We start from the raw sequence: 17893 nt of genomic DNA, 5'->3' as shown, positions 1-17893 counted from the left end.
TCAGTTTTTTTGTGGAAACAGGCGAAAATTGGTGTGAGCCTCCCACCTGTACATTGGGGAACCTATTGCGGATCTTGTGCAGCTGCCTGGAGATGTAGTCAAAGTCGATGAAGTGGAAGGACACGGAGGTGACGGAGCCAGCGGCCTGGATGCCCCAGTTCCTGTCCAGGGAGTCCAGCGCACCTGGATAAGTGTAAGAAATAGTCATGCCTTTAAATACCTGAGTTATCAACCAAGGATTGATGTGTTCAAAAAGTCGTATTTTCCAAGAACCATGATCATAGTAGAATGGAACTCGTTGTCATCAAGTATTGTAGGAACATCCTCACTAAATAGCTTTAAAGAATAGTTGCAGTCAGATGGGCAAAGACTAGGTGTGACAGGCCATTCAGCACGATATGACCAGCTGCTGCTGTGCCGCGTGCCTGCGAAGCTGATGTGTTACGCCGAATGGCGGTTATACCGGCTATTAAGATACAGACGGATACAGACCTGCGCCGTACAGGTGCAGCACCTCCCCCTCCAGCTCTGCCAGGTGCGACTGGCCGATGTCGTTGGATATACTGTCTGGACTTCTGCGGGGAGAGCAGTTCACGACTGTCAGCACATCTTCAATCAGAATCTTACAGCACTTTTTTAGGTACATTGTACATGTATTGATTGTAACCTACGAAAAGACCGGCAGAAAAACTTTTGAAGCCCCTTCCCATTCCATTTAGATTACCATCTATCACCTCTTCTTAAAACTGCTTCTTTGCCCCATCTCTTAATTTGAACAAATCTGACAGTACTAACGCTTTAAACTTTCTTGATGGAATTAGCTTTTGATTGAGAGAAACGTCAACCTACAATAATGCAACAGGTTACCACTTATCAGTAGCCTTTCGTACGTGTAACTGCTCTACGGAGTCCCAACCCAACCATGTCTGTTTTCCTCACCTGGGTCTGTCAGTAGACCTAACAGATGTCTGTGACTCGCTCCTGAAGGAGGACTGGGACGTTGTCCTTTCACCTCTGCCCTCTGCCCCTTCCCCTGCAACCCAGGCATCCCCTGATAGGCTATCCTGACTGCTTCTGTAAGAGAGAACAGAACAGGAAGTTTGTTCTTCCTTCCTTCCTTCCTTGAGTACATGTATATTGTAGGAAATGATCACAACTTTGGACACAATAATTGAAAATACATGTACTATGATAGAAGGTCCAGAAAGAGCTAAATTGTTGCCATTTTGAAAAGATCACAGTCAAAAACTGTTCAAGATTCATGCAAGGCCCAAATTCACTTTGACGACGTGTCCTGCCAGTTAGGTGGGGGGTTCCTGCTCTCCTCCTCCTCTGGTTGGCTGCCTCTCTTCCTGGCCACGTTCTTCTGCGGCGGAGGTTGGAAGCGGCTGATCTTGGACAGGGCGGTGGACTGGTTTGCCTCCCAGTTCCTGGCTGCGTTGTTGATGGCAAGCCTTCTTTTCTCCTGGAACACAACATCGCTAATCTGTCAGTAACAGGCTCACACAACTCAGCAGAATGTGGTGAAAAATGTGGACCCTTTTCACGATTCTGCCACCTCTTTGATGCTAAGTTCACGTAAGGTTGAAGTTTCCAGTCTTAGGGGAGGTCTTGGATGAATGAATGTGAAGGATTTGTATAAAACCTGGATGTTAGTACGGGTCAAAAGTGTTTCCAGCCTGGGTCTGATCTAAGCTTAGTTCACTCCACAATTCAAACCCTTGGGGTTCAGATTAATAACCTACAGTCTGAGGGTAGACTAATATTCAAACCTGCACTGTTCTACTGACCACACCAAAAGCAATGGTAGTTTTCCTGGGTTAATTTTCCTACAACTACATGTAGTTGGGTAGGGTGGAAAAACTCCCGGGGTACGGTATGTCTCGGGCAGAACCATGGAAAGGTAAAGACCACCAACGCCATGAGAACATCCACAGCCTTACAAATTTCTTTGTGGCTCACAGATACACCAGTTTTCTTTTCAACCTAGCAATATTTCTCTTTATGCAGGTGGACAGGTTGTTTGATTGTATACTACAAGAAAAATCAAGTCCTGTTGGAATCAACATGAATGAGCAAAACACACGAAACAGCCAAAAGCTATGAGCGCAATTTAGGCTTCAGTTTAGTTTGATTGACACTAATTTAAAAGTCTTCTCTCCAAGCAGGCTGGTTTTTAGGCGTTTTTGTCAGGCTTTCAATTTTGTCCCGTTTTCTTGTCGCCAATCCATTCCTTTGCTTGGAGAGTAAGATATGGAGATGACTACCAGGTCTGACTGTTTTCACTGCAATAACGTCAATGGGCATCCAACTGCGTCAGAAAGCTGTGTACGATTTTGGGAAAGTTCAACCTGTTTGAGAGATTTATCTCCAAAAGGGAAGGTCAATTGTAAATGTTTTGTAATGATAACTGCAGACATCAGTGAACCACAAGTGTGTGAGAGTAAGTCTGTGGCATCATGGCCGGTACGCATGCTCTTACAGGTGCCTGGTTGTCTGGGTGGAAGCGTGAAGATTTTGACAAGGCAGGCAATTGTGTCATCTGCCATTGTCTAGCAGCATTGCGGATAGCCAACTTTCTATTCTCCTGAAAGGAGGAAAGACCATGATCATTAGACAGCACAGAACTCAGTGGACAGGACAGCTTACCATAAGAATGGGATAACTTGCCTCCCACTAAATGGTAGCTAACATCAACAAAGAGATCGGATGATCGCTACTGAAGAGACAGGCAAAACAGTTTTCTTAAAGTTTGCTTTTCAAGCAGTTACGTAGACATATTTTGACAGCCAGAAAATATGTACTCTGTTTGTATTACAATGATCAAAAACTTCACTCAAGACAGAGAATGACCATAACACTGTAGACAGGAGGAATATGGGAATGCATTCTGTATCAAGAGAATGCATGTGTAAGAATAAGAAAAACTGGTGCAAAGTTAAGCGAAAAGAAAGCAGCTTCCCATGGTATAGATACTTCCCTGTTATGTCCAGTGCTAGGTATGATAATTTGGCACCTATCTGGAAAATTTCCTCCAATCCCTCCAAAATGGCTCCAAACCTTGTTTCCACAAATCCTTCCCTGGAATTTTGTTATACCACACTTTTCCAGTGTGTCCTCTAACTGACCTTGATGATGGCCATTTTGTTGGTTTCCCTCTTTTTCTCCTCCTCTTTCCGCGCCATCACTGCTGCTATTCGCCTCTCCTCTTCCTAAATTGGCAAACATAGAAAAATACACACACAATTTGTCATCAGTGGGGACTAGTTTGTAATGCATTAAGTTAACACAACTGCACCTATAAAAACTGCCACAGTCTTCATGTAGAGGGAAATGAATCCATTTTTCAGTAATAGGGAACAGGAAACTGCATCCATTTTTTCCTCAAATTTTTATACATACTGAGCTTGAACATGTTTATCTCTTACTCATTTATGATCAGACTGAAAAAACGTAACTGAAAAGACGTAACTGAATAACATGTGCCAAAAAGGCCATAAATTGATAGTCACCAAATGCTATCATCCATACCTACAGTTGCTATATCACGGAGGAGTAGCTTGGCCATTGTGTCTCAAACTATTCTACAACCTTCCTCATAGCTCCTATGAATGAGAGCCAAGCCTCGCCCAACTATGCACCAAAACAACAAGCCTGAGAGGTTTTCCCTTACGTAGTTGCCTATCACCCAGGACCTGTAGTGCAGGCGGTACACACAGTAACGTTCCCAGTTCAAGTTCGACATCCTGATTCTCCGCACGAACTCACTACCGCTAAGTCCGAATTACAGCTATGAATTTGATCCGCAGTAATGACTTGGCTGACTGGGTGTCTTGATCATGTAGCCAGTGGGTTGGAATGAAGGATTGGAAACTGATATTTGGCTGCTTAGAGAGGACACAGTCCAGTGAGCAGCTTCTGAACTTATTGGTACAACAGGGTGACTGGACAAAACACAAACTAAGTTAAAAACTGGATTTAAAAGTTTGGAGAAAAAAGTTTGTCTTCTGGAACTAACCTGCAAACCCTCTCCCAACAGGAGTTGCCAAACAACAGTTAACTAAAGTTGGAATAAGTTGTTTGCATTGTTGGATAACTTGTTTTTCTTGGACTAAAAGACCCCTGAAATAATACTGTGTTGGTACAGTCGGGTTCAAAAGTTGTTAAAAAAGTGGCAAGAAGGCCTCTTGAAGTGAGGCTCTTAATGGCCCTTGAAGAGGATCTAAGGACATGCAGTGTTTTTGGGTTGCTAGAGACATCAGACTTAGTGCACTTCAAATAGTAAAAAATACCACAACGCACTTTGCAGAGTGCTTCTATGAGATAGCCCAGACTACTCCATGACCAATGTAACTTGTTTACTTTGCAAACGAAGGACAAAGTTAATGTTTGCTTTAAAAGAAAGATCTACAATGTACAGTATCCACCATTGCTAACCCATTTGCACATTTTCCACATAGCCATAATCCTACACCTGTACAGATGCTCTACACTAGCCAATGGTAACACCCGGGTGCAGGCGACTAACCGTCTGTAACCGGTTCCACGGTTTTTGGTAGGGTCGCTTGAATTGTCCACTAAGGATAAGAGGGTATGCATGGGGCTGAAGGCAAAGAGACTTTAACAACTTACAGTGTTCCGCTTGTCATGAACTTATTGATCAATCCTATATGTGCACCCTCAGTTTGGATATTTTGTACAATGTGATCATATTGGGTATCATTACAAGAGGCCAAAAATCAAATCTTTTACACTTCAATTTTGTATCATGTTTAGTAAGAAAATTTCAGGTCCCAGGTTACGAGGACTTAATTCTCATCAACGACACATCTTCATCGAAAACAAGCTGTTTGCTGGCAACAGCAATCAAAATGGTATTGGGAATAATTTGTATACTTTATTTATTTATATACTTAACGGATATTTCTGGTGCATAATTATATAATTGTGCAGAATGTTGAGGAATGTTGTTTAGAAACCAAGTAGTTCATAGCCTTATGCAGCTTGTCCTTTTTAGCAAAATACATGTACAAACCTTGCATGTTACACCTTGAGCAAAAAGAAAACAAGGAAAGAACTGCCAGGTACTGACCGATATTCTCCTCATGTCCAGCTGCCTGAGTTGCACCATGTGTTTGAGGATGGTCTGCTTGTAGAAGGCCTCCTGAGCCAGCGGGTTCCCGTCCAGCGATACCTCCGACAGCGATGCAGACTCGCCCAGACACGCTATATCATCAAAACTACAGCAACAACAAAGTATGCATAATTATGCATGTTGTTTGTGTGGAAAAGAGAAAAAAAATGTCTGTCTAGCATTACATCTATCATAAGTATACGCCAGGTTCAGATGTTCATGACATTTGAAACCTGCAATGCACACCTAATGGCGAACACCACCTGCATCACATATATCATGAAAATAGTAATCTATAATCCCAGACATTATAGATCTGTGACCTCAACAACATTGTTAACATCTCCCCAGTACTGCCAACAATGTTGCTGAGACAAGTAAAGTTGTCGGCCAGCTCTTATACACTAGAACGTCCAAAAACATACACAGGACATGAAGCAATATCTTATTGAAGTCGATACACCTGTTTTAGAATAATGTTAGTAATAAATACCATACAAATATCTTTTGGAAAAAAAATACTTTGAGGAACCACACAATGCATAATACTTCCAGTCATTCATAAACCTGAAGACTTGACTACAGAGATGCCAGCTCCGGGAAATTTCTCCATCCTGGATATAACCTAGTGCTCCACATTTTCCACAACACGGAAGTCTGACAGGAGAAAAATCAATGGGAACCACCAGGATGGAATTATCCCCAGATGCCTGCTTCACGGAATACAAATTGAAAGCACAGAGGCACAGGTCACTAGCAATCCGTCTCACTGGTGCAGACGGCATGACATAACCAGCGCCAAGCCTTATCGTCGTTAACACCACTGCACCTTATCCTAAAACTGCTTCCAATATCTGAATAAGGAAGTACAGTCGCGATGCAGAAAATGATGCTACTTAGTTTTGTTGAAGAAGAAACTTACAGGCAGTGTGATAAGAAACTGTAGCTTGAAAAATGTAAAATCATCATCATCATCCTGCGTCCTGATGTATAATATATCAATGAAAAGCTTTAAAAAAATGTATAATCGTCATCATCATCTTGCATCTGGATGTATAATATAACAATGAAACATCATGTCGTGCCTCTTGGCCTTAATTCTGCTTAATATGGCTCAACCGAGACTAAGAATGAATCAGAGCACAAGTGGTATGTGCAAGACAGAAGAACCCTGGTGTTCCCCCAACGTCCCAGGGAAACAAAGAATTGCACAAGGAAATATTGATGCTGTTCGACCAATTGAGCTAAAAGCACTTATACAGAACATTACACACATACTTAATGACAGATGACTGATTCACTGTGGTAATCAGGGCTTCTGCAAAGAACAGGATTCATGGAATGGATAATTCAAGAAGAAGTGTTCACAGCCTTTTACAGCAATTATGCTTTGAAATAATGTCAACTCTTATTATCATACTACATAATAGTCATTTGGTGAAATGTCTTCATTTACTGCTTCTCGGATTTTTTTTCAAAATGTTCTCATTGAAAATCCAAGCACAATGTGATTGGATTTAGGATGCCTTTATACTACACTGACTTTTCTTTGGTGTGTTTTTCAGCAACGTCTCTGTAACATTTCACAATTAAGATGATGGTGATAACTATGTAGAAAATACTCCATAATGAAGATCATACTTCTACTACTAACTCAAGCTCAGTCACCGTAATCACAATCCTATCTAAATATCAGGTTATACACTCCATCTATTTTCCCAGCTGAGGTTGGCTGCTGTTCAAGCCATTGCCGGTATCTGACCAACAAAGCTCCCAAGCTGCCACATCAATTTGTATGAAAAGACATGGAGGCAACAAAAATCAATAACAGGAGATGAAACCAGCACGGGGACTGGTAATAAAGAAATGGTGCGGCTATCTCCTCACTGCAGATGAATAGAGACCATCAAACTAGACTGCATGGTCGTATGTATTTTTAAAAAGATCAGATCCACATGTTAGGAATGTGGTTGGTACTCTTGTTGTAAAGTTGGAATGGACAACTTCAGATGCCTTTTTGTTGCATTCAAGAGAAAAAAATCTTTCAATTTGTTTTCTTCTTTGCAAGAAGCTGCAAGGTGAATTTACATGCATGTATGACCTTGCACAGTCTTTAATATTGACGTCCTTCGAGAATTGCGGTATAGTTCACTAAATCATTTAAAATGTAGGAACAGTAACTGTTGTGCTACTTGTACATTGTATGTCAGGAATCAATAACACAAACTAAGAAGTACAAATATACGTAGATAGTGCTAATATCAAAAACAGAATACTAAACAATTTTCCGACACATTTACATGTTACATGCTGTCGAACCGCTTGTATTGTACAACATGTGCTGACTGTGACTTACCTGGATATATTGTTGAAGCTGAGGAAAAGTCTCTGTATGCTGGGCAGGGTGTCTACCTCTGTCTGTGGGCACACAAGAACACAGAGATGAAGGTTGCACACATAACATTACATTAATGTACCATCAGCCATGCATACCGCTGCATGTAATAAGATATCCTACCACAATCCTCGCCCAAATCACCCCATTTATTGATCATTAATGAAATCACACCCGACAGGACATGTCAGAAAAATCTGTCCCTGGTACTGAATGGGACTCCGTTGGGAGAGCACACCCAGACTTTAATTATAAACATGTCAAAAACATCCCTCAGTATATATGAGTCACATGCATATCAAATCAACAAAACTAAAAAATGAAGTACATTGTAATTTAATATGTACATCACACTTTTCACCTTTGTTAGTAAGTAACTCAAAGCATGTTTTGGTATCTGCCAAATCATGTTCTGCATTTTATATGCAATTATAGCAAAAACCTTTTACAAGGTCACGGCAAAGCAATTTTGGTGAAACGTTCCCAGAATCACATGTGGAGCCATGATTGCTGTGGATGAAATATTCATAAGAACATTCCAGGACGATTCCTTTCACCCAGATAAGTAGGTTATGAAATTATTGATTGTGTCCGTGCCAGACTGGGTCAGACATGCCTGTGGTGTGCCAGCTGGGGCAGGTGCAGTAATGCTGCTAGCACACAGTAAGGAGATACATGCATGTATCTAAGGTTTCAGCCACACAAATAGTCCTTATAACTCTTATCTTACACATTTACCCACAACAGATGACATTTAAAGATGTATATACACATATTCAAACAATTTTCTATCACATGAGATCATGAATACCATAAGTTGAGGAATGATTAGATTCTGTGCTTTTATGGAATGCATGATACATAGACACGTGGTAAAACATTTTCACCTCTTAATCCTTAGAAACACACTACCAAGGTCAAACGTCAGTTCAACGGAGGTGAAATATTATTTCTCTTGCCAACGGAAAGTCTAACTGATGGCATGCATGTTCAGCATCGGTAGGAAAACCTGGGTACTTGCTGAAGTACTTTTACTATTCTCTTGTAAGTATATACAATAGCTAATTCTGTGAGTGTCAATCATGACATTCTTAAGCTGGTCAGTAGAATTTCCCACTCAAACATTGCACAAGAATGGACATTATTATCAAAAATAGGAGTTACAGAAATTAGATCACATTACCCATCAAGAACCCCACATCAGGCATGAGTAACCAGCACATGTAAGCACATGTACAGCCTTGCAGTCCCAAAATGAATGTGGTAATGTATGGAAACAACACAGGAAAACTCTGAGTTCTTGGTCTTATTTGCACAGTAACCCAAGCCAATGCTTACTTTATAAGAAAAGCCTGGCTCACCACTGTGATGATACAATGCCTTCTTTTTAAAGTCAAGACATGAACAAAGCTATTGTTCTGTTTCAAGAAAGCTGATCTTTACGGTAAGTCATACATGAACCTGAACAGGGTCATATCTCGGCTCACACTGAAGAGTCCAGGATCAACAGTAGGGCGCTTTCTTCTGCCACAATGCCCGTTGAATGCCAGGATCTCGTGAGTGTGGAAAATTGTGGTTGCTTCGAAACTGACATGATGTACACACATATCATCTATCTTGGTCACATAAGGCTGTAGCAATGTTTTATGCACCAATGGCAACTGACTTCACTACTGTGACATGTATTTAAGGATGGATGTTCAGGGATCACAGACATGTTTTAGAATACATGAGGTGCTTTAAATTAATAGGACTTTGACGGAACATGTATGGTAGTTTGGGATAATATGCAAATTTAACATGCAAACTATTCTCATCACGATTATACTTTCAGCAATATTATACATTAGTCTTGTATCATAACAAGAACGTTATTAACGATGGTCTTACCACTTAAGGAAGCATTTTATAGTAAGATACAGAATTGACCTTTTCATGACTTTGCAACTTTCTAAATTACAACATATACATAATTTAGAGTGAACCACTGAACTGTACATAATTGTTTGCCACAGTGATTTCAAGGTAGGCCATGCCTACAAGTTAGTGGAGATTGATCTGAGTGGGAATTAAGTTGTTTCACAAAAATTCTGCACAACTATTGTCTTTTCAGTGAGTTTTGATACATTTTGCAGTCATTGTGTCGGATTCTTGACCAGCTGCAGCTGTAAATACAGAAATGTTGGTGGAAGTTTTAAGTTTGTGGTTTTTGCGGTGAGCTCTTCGCCGCGAGCTTAAAACCACCACAATTTTTTTCTCCCTCCTATACAACCTTGTCTACTATTGTCTCCAACGCGAACTTAAAACCACAGCGAACACTAAATTTTCTCCCTAATACAAACTTAAAACCACGCGAAATTAATGCATTTACAGTATATATGAGATGTACTCACCACATTTACAATCTGATTTCTGCGCAGGTTGAGCTCGGCGAGTGAGTCCATCCCACTCAGGTTCTCCACGTGGATGATGCTGTTCCCTGCCAGGTTCAGAACCCGCAGCTCACTCAGGTGCTGAAGGTTCTCTATCTTATTAATCTGTCAGGGAGGAAATAATAAACGTTAAAAAAACTTTCCATACATAATATATTTCATTGAAGGTGAAATTATTGCAAGTTGTATACATCACTGTCAGCAAACCTGAAACCATACCCAGTAGCTGGCAATAAAAATAAGTCTAACATACTCCCTTAGAAATCAGTTACTCAGTTAATGAAAGGACACCCTAAAGATTAATTAGATGAATGAATAAATAACTCCAATACAGGCGAGGGTACCCTGAAACAGTAGCGTACACGGAAGATTCAAAACATTATACTTAAGGGGTTTAAAGTACAGAAAACATGTCAAGCACAAACTAGAGAAAAAATAGATGCCACCAGTTCAAATCTTAGTTGTGAAGTAGAAAGATTGTATTCATTGAACTCCCAACCTGATGAAATGATTAATGAATACATGAACCACAACCCAATATGAAAGCCATAACTCAGGTAAAAGAATCTCCTCCCTTGTTTCCTTGTGCTAAATACACAGACACAATATTGCAAGATAAATCAGATACAATGTACTTGTCATTTTCCCTAATCTCTCTCTTTTGTTCAGAGTTGACATCGTATATCATTCACACAGGAAGGCCTGTCTAATAAATGACCAGTATAATTGATCCATGAAATATAGGCAATATGTCATTGTCACCATAGGGGGCAATGATCTACAGCTGCCCTGACATTTGCAAAAGAGAGAACGATGAAGATACATGTAGATGTAGGTCAACTTGAAAGGTATGGGCATATTTCATCCAAGTTTCCAGGCTTGGATAACCCTACACATGCACATTGGGGGCAAAACCTAATGTAAGTAGCCTGGTATCCAACCCTATCTATTGCAGCAGCATTGACTTTGACTTTATTTGGATCCACAATTAGCAGACTGAGACAAGTAGCAAGATGCATGATCAAACTACAGTTCATACCCTGGCACTACCAATGTTAATAAGCTATAATACTCACCAGGTTCCCATGGAGATCTAAGACATCTAGTTTTTGAAGATTGTCCAGGTTAGCAATTTTCTTGATTCTGAAAGAAAAAGTGAAGTTCAGACTATGGACAAGCAATCATTCGCAATGTGCACAGTATCTTCATGTTTGTAATATATACTGTATAAAAAAATACATCTTGTTTTCAAAATTATAAACATGCTCTATTTGAGAAATGCAGGTAATTTTCACTGAACGTTTAAAAACTGTTCATTTTTAAACTAAAATCAAAGGCCTCAGTAAAAACAGGTAAATTTGTAGTAATGCATGTAGTTCATATATTATAATACTACCAACTGAAGGTTTGTAAACTATGTTGTAACTAAATTAGATTTATACCATAGCCTTTCATTATCAGATGAACAAAAGACTTGCCACCTGTGCTTACTGTAGCTATCACATCTACCATCAAACATACATAGCTCAGGTATCCTAGCAACCAGCACTAATCTGTCTCCATGGCAACTGTTACTATAAAGGAGCTTCCCAGCTGTCCATTCAGTAACTGTCTGATAGGTTCAAAACTGTACAAACCAACCTGCATGCATCCACAACATTATCTTTCTAAAACTGTACATGATATATGTTGATACAGTTGTTTTGACTTAAATGATGTGACCTGTATCTCTGTTACATTCTATTGACCCTTACATGCGTACATCTTCCCTCATGGCTTCAATGAAAAGTGGCCTGCAGGCCGACTTGAGCTTCTTAATAAATAAACAAACAAACAAACCTTCAAACAAACAAACAAATAGTCATGCAGTTTGCCTGTAGCCATCTCACCTATTTTTCCCCAGCATGAGCACCCTGAGGGACTTGAGAGCTGCCAGGCCAGTGATCTCCTCTATCTGATTATCGTACAGGTCCAGGAAGATGAGCCTCCTGAGGTTGGACAGGTGCTGGATCTTGCAGATCAGGTTGTGCTGAAGGTTAAGTAGTCTCAGGTGTTCCTCCCCCTCCAAGATGGGACAAACTGTCAGCCGTCTCCTGTAACAAGATGGTACATTCTACATGTAAGAAACAGTATGGTTGATCACATATGCTTGTGAATATTAGTCATCCAGGACCCGAAAATTGAAGAATAGAATTGTAATTGAATCTATACCACTTTTCATCCGTGATGTTTGATGAATGATATTTCCTTTACTGATGAAAAGTGTCAGGTAGAAACGTCTGAAATAAAATGTGGTAATCCAATTATACTTTTATTCTTGGTTTATCATGTGTGATAATAAGGTCAGGAATGAGTAATGATTTACACTCTATAATAATTACTTTTGTCCATGCCTTACGTAAAGTTATAAGCAACTGACTGTGTTCCTAACAACACAATCAAATAGCCTTAGTTGAACCCATCTCATTCCAAATTCAACTCTGTCTGTCACAGGTACAGGTACATACATGTAGGTACAGAATTCATAGCTTGCATTTGTAGATGGAATTATTGAAATATCAAATAGTGCATGTTTGCCAAAGGCAACTCCAAAGCTGTGTAGTACGGCTGTACAAACACCTGTACATGTTGTATAAAAACTGACCTAAGTCGAGCCTGTCAGGGTTGTACAAATACTGACCTGTCTAAGTTGAACCTGTCCGGGTTGTATAAATACTGACCTGTCTAACTTCAGCCTGTCCGGGTTGTATGAATACTGACCTGTCTAAGTTGAGCCTGTCAGGGTTGTATGAATACTGACCTGTCTAAGTTGAGCCTATCCGGGTTGCTGGCTCTCTCCTCCTGAGTCCTGTATACAATAGGGATGCCTGGTGCAGAGGGGCTCTCCGCAAAGATCACCCGGTCACCTAGGAAAAATCAATATCAATTCTTACTATTAGTATTACTAGCAATTGGTAACATCCACTTTGATTGTTCCCTAGAGTTAAGATATTATAGACTATAATAATTTACTTTAAGCTTTACCATTCCTGATTACAATAATATCTGAAAGCAGCTTGACGAAGGCATATTGCAAAGAGTCTGTCAGTAGTGAACACATACAACTTACAAGCGTTAATTTTGAAAAGGATATTTCAAACATGGCCCTGCAGTTACATTATTTTGTTTTAGGCTACATAGGAACAAAATGGTGCACATGGCATGCAGCTGACAGGTTAGCACACATTGATCTGTGGAACAACTCTAAAAATAAGATTCTCTACTTTCAGCCAAAACACAGCTTTACAGCCTTATACAATCTTAAACACTTAGAGATACCATAAACAACAGATTTGTCAAGCCTTACTGCAAGGACTCTGTTTCTTCCACCACCCCCAAGAAGACATGTGCACACTGGTACTCTGTCCTTGCTACTACTACTAAGGTAAGACTTTACAGAACTAACAATGCAATGGCACAGGTGCAGTCACTTTTCCATGGTGCCCTATTTTTTCTACCTGACAACTCAAACACCTAGCTATGTACTATATATCAGATTTGGACACAATGGAGAATGAACACAATCAATAGCTCCACCCAGCCAGGGGTAACCACAGAGATGAAGCCTGTATAATACAGGTGTATTGTAGTTTTGATTACTGTTTTGTAAACCCAGGGCTGACAATGTCCGGTTGCCATCCCTGTGGGACGAGGTCAATCCTAAGGTCACTCTGATTAAGGACAACAAAAGATTCGGCAACCCCCTTTTTTGACAACATAATCAAGTTATAGTTAGCAGATTACCTCTTTCATTTCTACCATCCTTTCAAACAGAAGCCTGCTATCTCTGAAGTGCCCCCTATTGATTACTTTCAGTAGTGCAGGACATCCATCAGAAACAGATCATGGCATTTCTGCATACAGTAGTTTCGGCTTGGACATCCAACGCTTACCTGGCAGGTAGTTTCCCTTCTGTTGCCGTGACGACAGGGCCCCAGCTGACTGGGTGTGCCGGGCATTGTGGGAGCTCATCTCATCTTTCATGGGATCCTGTATCCATGGTAACATTAAGTTAGAGGAAGATGATGAGTTGGATAGTGCTGGGGTATGTAGATTCGAATCTGACTCATATAACAAATCTACAAATTATCTTAGATAGTCAATATCTTACTCTCAAAAGAAGCTAAATGCATTCCTACAGAAATTGTGGTATGAAACGATTCGATTCAATCCTAAACAACTAGATGTCAGCAACACCTGTTATATAACAAAAAGTGCAACACAAAACAGGAACTTTGAGGAAGGGATTAGTAATACACTGACAAGAAACTGAGAAAGGAAAACAAAAAGAAGTAGCTTTTGGAGACAGGCAAAGCTTCCACAAGAAAGAAAAGGGAGAGAAAGAAGCACTACAACAAACAAATCTCAGAGAAAATAAAGTATGGTCGCCTACAAGCAGGATAGGTTTTTCCCCATCATGTTGTTGTACCTGCGGCTGTTGTTGCTGTTGTTGTTGTTGATGGTTCCGTGGTGGCGCTGTATTGAAGCCCAGCTCCGACACGTAAGCCGTGGAGGGCGTGTGGACCTGCCTGTTCCCGCGCTGGTCCTTCTGCAGGGGCGGGGTGGTACCGCGGGGTGCACCAGGCGATACTGGGAAACAAAGTACAACTCAGATTCAACATCAACACCAATCTTTCAGTTCCCAATTTGTTAGAACCAGGAGCTCAATTGTGAGGCTGCTACCAGTTAAGCTACAGGGACATCTCCAATAGTTCAGGGAATGCACAGAAAGTGTACTTCCTCCCAACCAAAAAGAATAAAATAAAATACCACGAAAATATGTTGAAAATACCCTGACCGTACCTCTGCTTGTAGAGTAGGAAAGTGCGGTGTGACCAATCTCAAAGCAGATGTTGGGAGGCAAACTAGTTTTCCTAGCTGCCTGTTTCTGTGTGGGGAGGCAGTTTGTCACAGAAATGGGCAGCTAGGAAAATACATCTGCTTGGAGATGAAAGTGACACATTACGGATTCCAGTGAAAAGATAACAGGAGTTCAATATCCACTCTCTCCACTGTATCAAATGGTAATAAATTAAATGCAATACAGACCTCTGCCTGCATTCGAACTACAGCATCTAGAATTTTACTTCTTTCCCCTGACAAAGACTGCATTGACATTTATACAGGTTACCTTGCCAAGTCTATTGAGCTAATTTGTAGTTAACAACACTTGCAACAGAACAAGGGTCACTATTCTAGTCCTACATGTTGACATTTTGTCCCCGTTGAATGACAAGTCTATTTGCCCTTGGTGTGGAATGTATTGATCTATTTGACATGTCTCCTCATTGAAGAGGGAAACGTGGTCCAAGCTGGAAAAATTCAGAGTGACTGATCACCATTAGTAATGCACTTAAAGTAAAACATTCTCCCAAGGCCATGCTTTCATGATACAACTGATAACAACTTCTAAAGCTAAAATCTAACCACAATACCCTCCCAGGCATATGTAGCAGGACAAAGTAAAGTAAAGTGACCATGAGGATATCATACCAAAGTTTCCAACAGCTTGTGTGCTCTCGAGGTCATATCTAGAAAAATACCTGGGATACCCCAAACTGTGAAGAAACAGTCTTAACACAATGTGTCAAAAATCCTAATGGATCCAGGCCTAGGCAGATACAAGGTTCGAAGTCTGAGGGCTTGAATGTACCTATGCTACTACTACCCGGCGGTATGGTAAGAAAAGGATGCTTCAAAAAGGATGGTTCAACACGAATGTTGGGAACAGAAACCATCACACTAACCTGCAACTTTCTGCAGCACCGCTACCCAGAACTTGTGCATTACGGCGGAACAGACTGAACAACTATCACAAATTTACAAAATGTTCCACTCTTCTGAAGTCACAACAATAAACTCCTGGAACCTCTAGCTCTGTGACACCACCTGGTTTACTGTGGCACTGCTTTCCCTACGCTGTACCATCCAGACACATTCTCTGCCATAACAGGTGTGTTTTGCCACTCCAAGAAACCAAACCATAACAGCCTCAAGTCCAGCGATCGGACTTCAATCCAGCAGATACAGTATCCCACATAAAAGAGAAACTTTCTGGCGATACCATCCCTGTTTACTAGAAACAGTGCATTATTTGTTTCATTTGAGAAAAAAATTCAAGGTCTGGAAAACAATAAGTAGTATGACCTTCACGTAGGATTACATGTATACTGGTGAGTTGTGAAATCCTGGGCAAGTGAAATCAAGACTTTACAGACTACATAAATAATTGTTACCTCTGTTACGGAACATTCAAAGAGAAGAAGCTTTGCAGGATCCTCCAAGTTGAAAAATTCTTCACAGATGTTGCTATGTGGACTTGGACAGGGTACTGTCACCTACTTAATGATTCCTTATATAGTGGTATGTTATATTACTGTTAGAGATGCTATTCGATTGATTTAGATACTCATCTGAGTCTGTGTGTACACTCAAAACAGTTACTGAATCAGGAGCTTGTTTACAATACAACACGCGCGTAACAGAGACTGACCCCAAACATGTCACCATACCCATACTGATGATCCCCCATTGGTACAGACCTTACTTTTAGACAACAAGCCAGACTTTTGTCGGAATGTAAAACTTAATCAACCAAAAACACCCCAGGAGGGAGGTGTATATACCTTTGCCCTGCACCCACAAAGGGAGGGGTTCGTATGTTCCATAGCGGACCGGTCGCATCCTGGGTGATTTGGTGGTACTGGTGATACCCAGGTCGAGCGCGGCGAGGTGCTTGCAATAGCAGACCTCCGCCGAGCAGAGCGTATCGTGCAGAAAGTGTGGCTGTCGCCTCATGTTAGGAAATCATAGCTGCAAATGTTTCAAAAGACTTCATGCTCGATGTGGTCTGAAATTGGCTTGAAAGGCAACGAGAGAGATCTGATTTCTTGTTTGCATGTGACTTCACCCGTGCGGTCCTCAGTATGCAGAGGTTTAACAAAGTAAACAATTGACGCACATGGGTCCAGGACGGTTCATTTTCAACTCTACCCAGGTAATGCTACGTCTTCACAAAGGATGACCGATATCTGTTATTATTCTCTAAACAGTCCGCTAGAAAAATAAGTTGACTTGGGTAAAATGGTTTTAAGCAATATGAGACAACAAAAATATCACATGGACAAAGCTGTCCAAACTTATTTTGAAGAACCAAGGTCATGGCATTACTCCATTACGTTACGCCCTGGATGATAAATATAACAGTCATCAACGATCAAAAATCAAACACTGTGGTCTCAACTGGTAGTATCAGCCCACTGTCTTTTGAAGAATAATTTGAAAAACTGTACAATAACTGTACAATACAATTGAAAGTACACATCACTTAGTAACTTGGAAAATAAAACTTCAAAATGCCAAACTTTTGATGGTGTTTGCAGGCTATACTTTGGGATAATGTTTGTACACATATGTGCACTAGTATTTTTTCAAAAGATTCTGATAAGACAAGTACCACTTTTGTCTGCAACTGTGTTTCCACAGGTCATAGCAACATTCAATTTCCACCTACAGCTGTATACATTTGTACGTATGAAACAGTACCCATGGATAGTCTGAACAGAATCCAACTATACCATTCACCTACACACATCTACATAACACAAACATTTTGTTTGTGACTTCACAAAAGACAATTCAAAGTGTTTTTATCATTTGCTGCAATGCTCAGGCATGAAATACGACACCTGGCACTTAAGCGGCTACTTAAGCACGGAAGGACGTGTTCACCTGCAACACCGTCTGTTTACTGTGTACAGGTGTGTGGTGTGGGGACAATCACAGGTAACCTGATACACAACTGGGGCAACACAGGAAACATTAGCCCATACACAACTCACTGTCTACCATATAGCCTTCTAAATGTACACTAGTTACATGTACTGGCACAGC

General features: G+C 40.6%; 1 protein-coding gene across 5 annotated transcripts in view; it reads right to left on the bottom strand.

Moving 5' to 3' along the window:
* The window catches only part of LOC136428625 (leucine-rich repeat-containing protein 49-like), a 27094-nt gene that overhangs the window by 4334 nt on the left and 4867 nt on the right, over positions 1-17893 (bottom strand). Inside the window, exons 1-15 of one of the 5 annotated variants that reach the window (XM_066418285.1) lie at positions 16627-16903; positions 14394-14590; positions 13894-13990; positions 12762-12867; positions 11851-12054; positions 11038-11104; positions 9923-10066; positions 7491-7552; positions 5093-5240; positions 3129-3212; positions 2483-2587; positions 1281-1465; positions 940-1074; positions 493-575; positions 47-183 (exon numbers count right to left, since the gene is read on the bottom strand). In XM_066418285.1, the coding sequence (XP_066274382.1) occupies positions 47-183; positions 493-575; positions 940-1074; positions 1281-1465; positions 2483-2587; positions 3129-3212; positions 5093-5240; positions 7491-7552; positions 9923-10066; positions 11038-11104; positions 11851-12054; positions 12762-12867; positions 13894-13990; positions 14394-14590; positions 16627-16798 (1926 nt within the window). In that variant the 5' untranslated portion in view covers positions 16799-16903. Of the gene's footprint in view, positions 1-46; positions 184-492; positions 576-939; positions 1075-1280; positions 1466-2482; positions 2588-3128; positions 3213-5092; positions 5241-7490; positions 7553-9922; positions 10067-11037; positions 11105-11850; positions 12055-12761; positions 12868-13893; positions 13991-14393; positions 14591-15747; positions 15875-16626; positions 16904-17893 lie in introns of those variants that run through there. The other 4 variants (XM_066418287.1, XM_066418283.1, XM_066418284.1 and 1 more) reach the window with 4 other exon arrangements.

The sequence above is a fragment of the Branchiostoma lanceolatum genome, chromosome 2 (assembly GCF_035083965.1).
Source record: "Branchiostoma lanceolatum isolate klBraLanc5 chromosome 2, klBraLanc5.hap2, whole genome shotgun sequence".
Taxonomy (NCBI): domain Eukaryota; kingdom Metazoa; phylum Chordata; class Leptocardii; order Amphioxiformes; family Branchiostomatidae; genus Branchiostoma; species Branchiostoma lanceolatum.
Note: the sequence above shows the minus strand (reverse complement) of the source record. Positions and strands in the feature narration are given on the sequence as shown.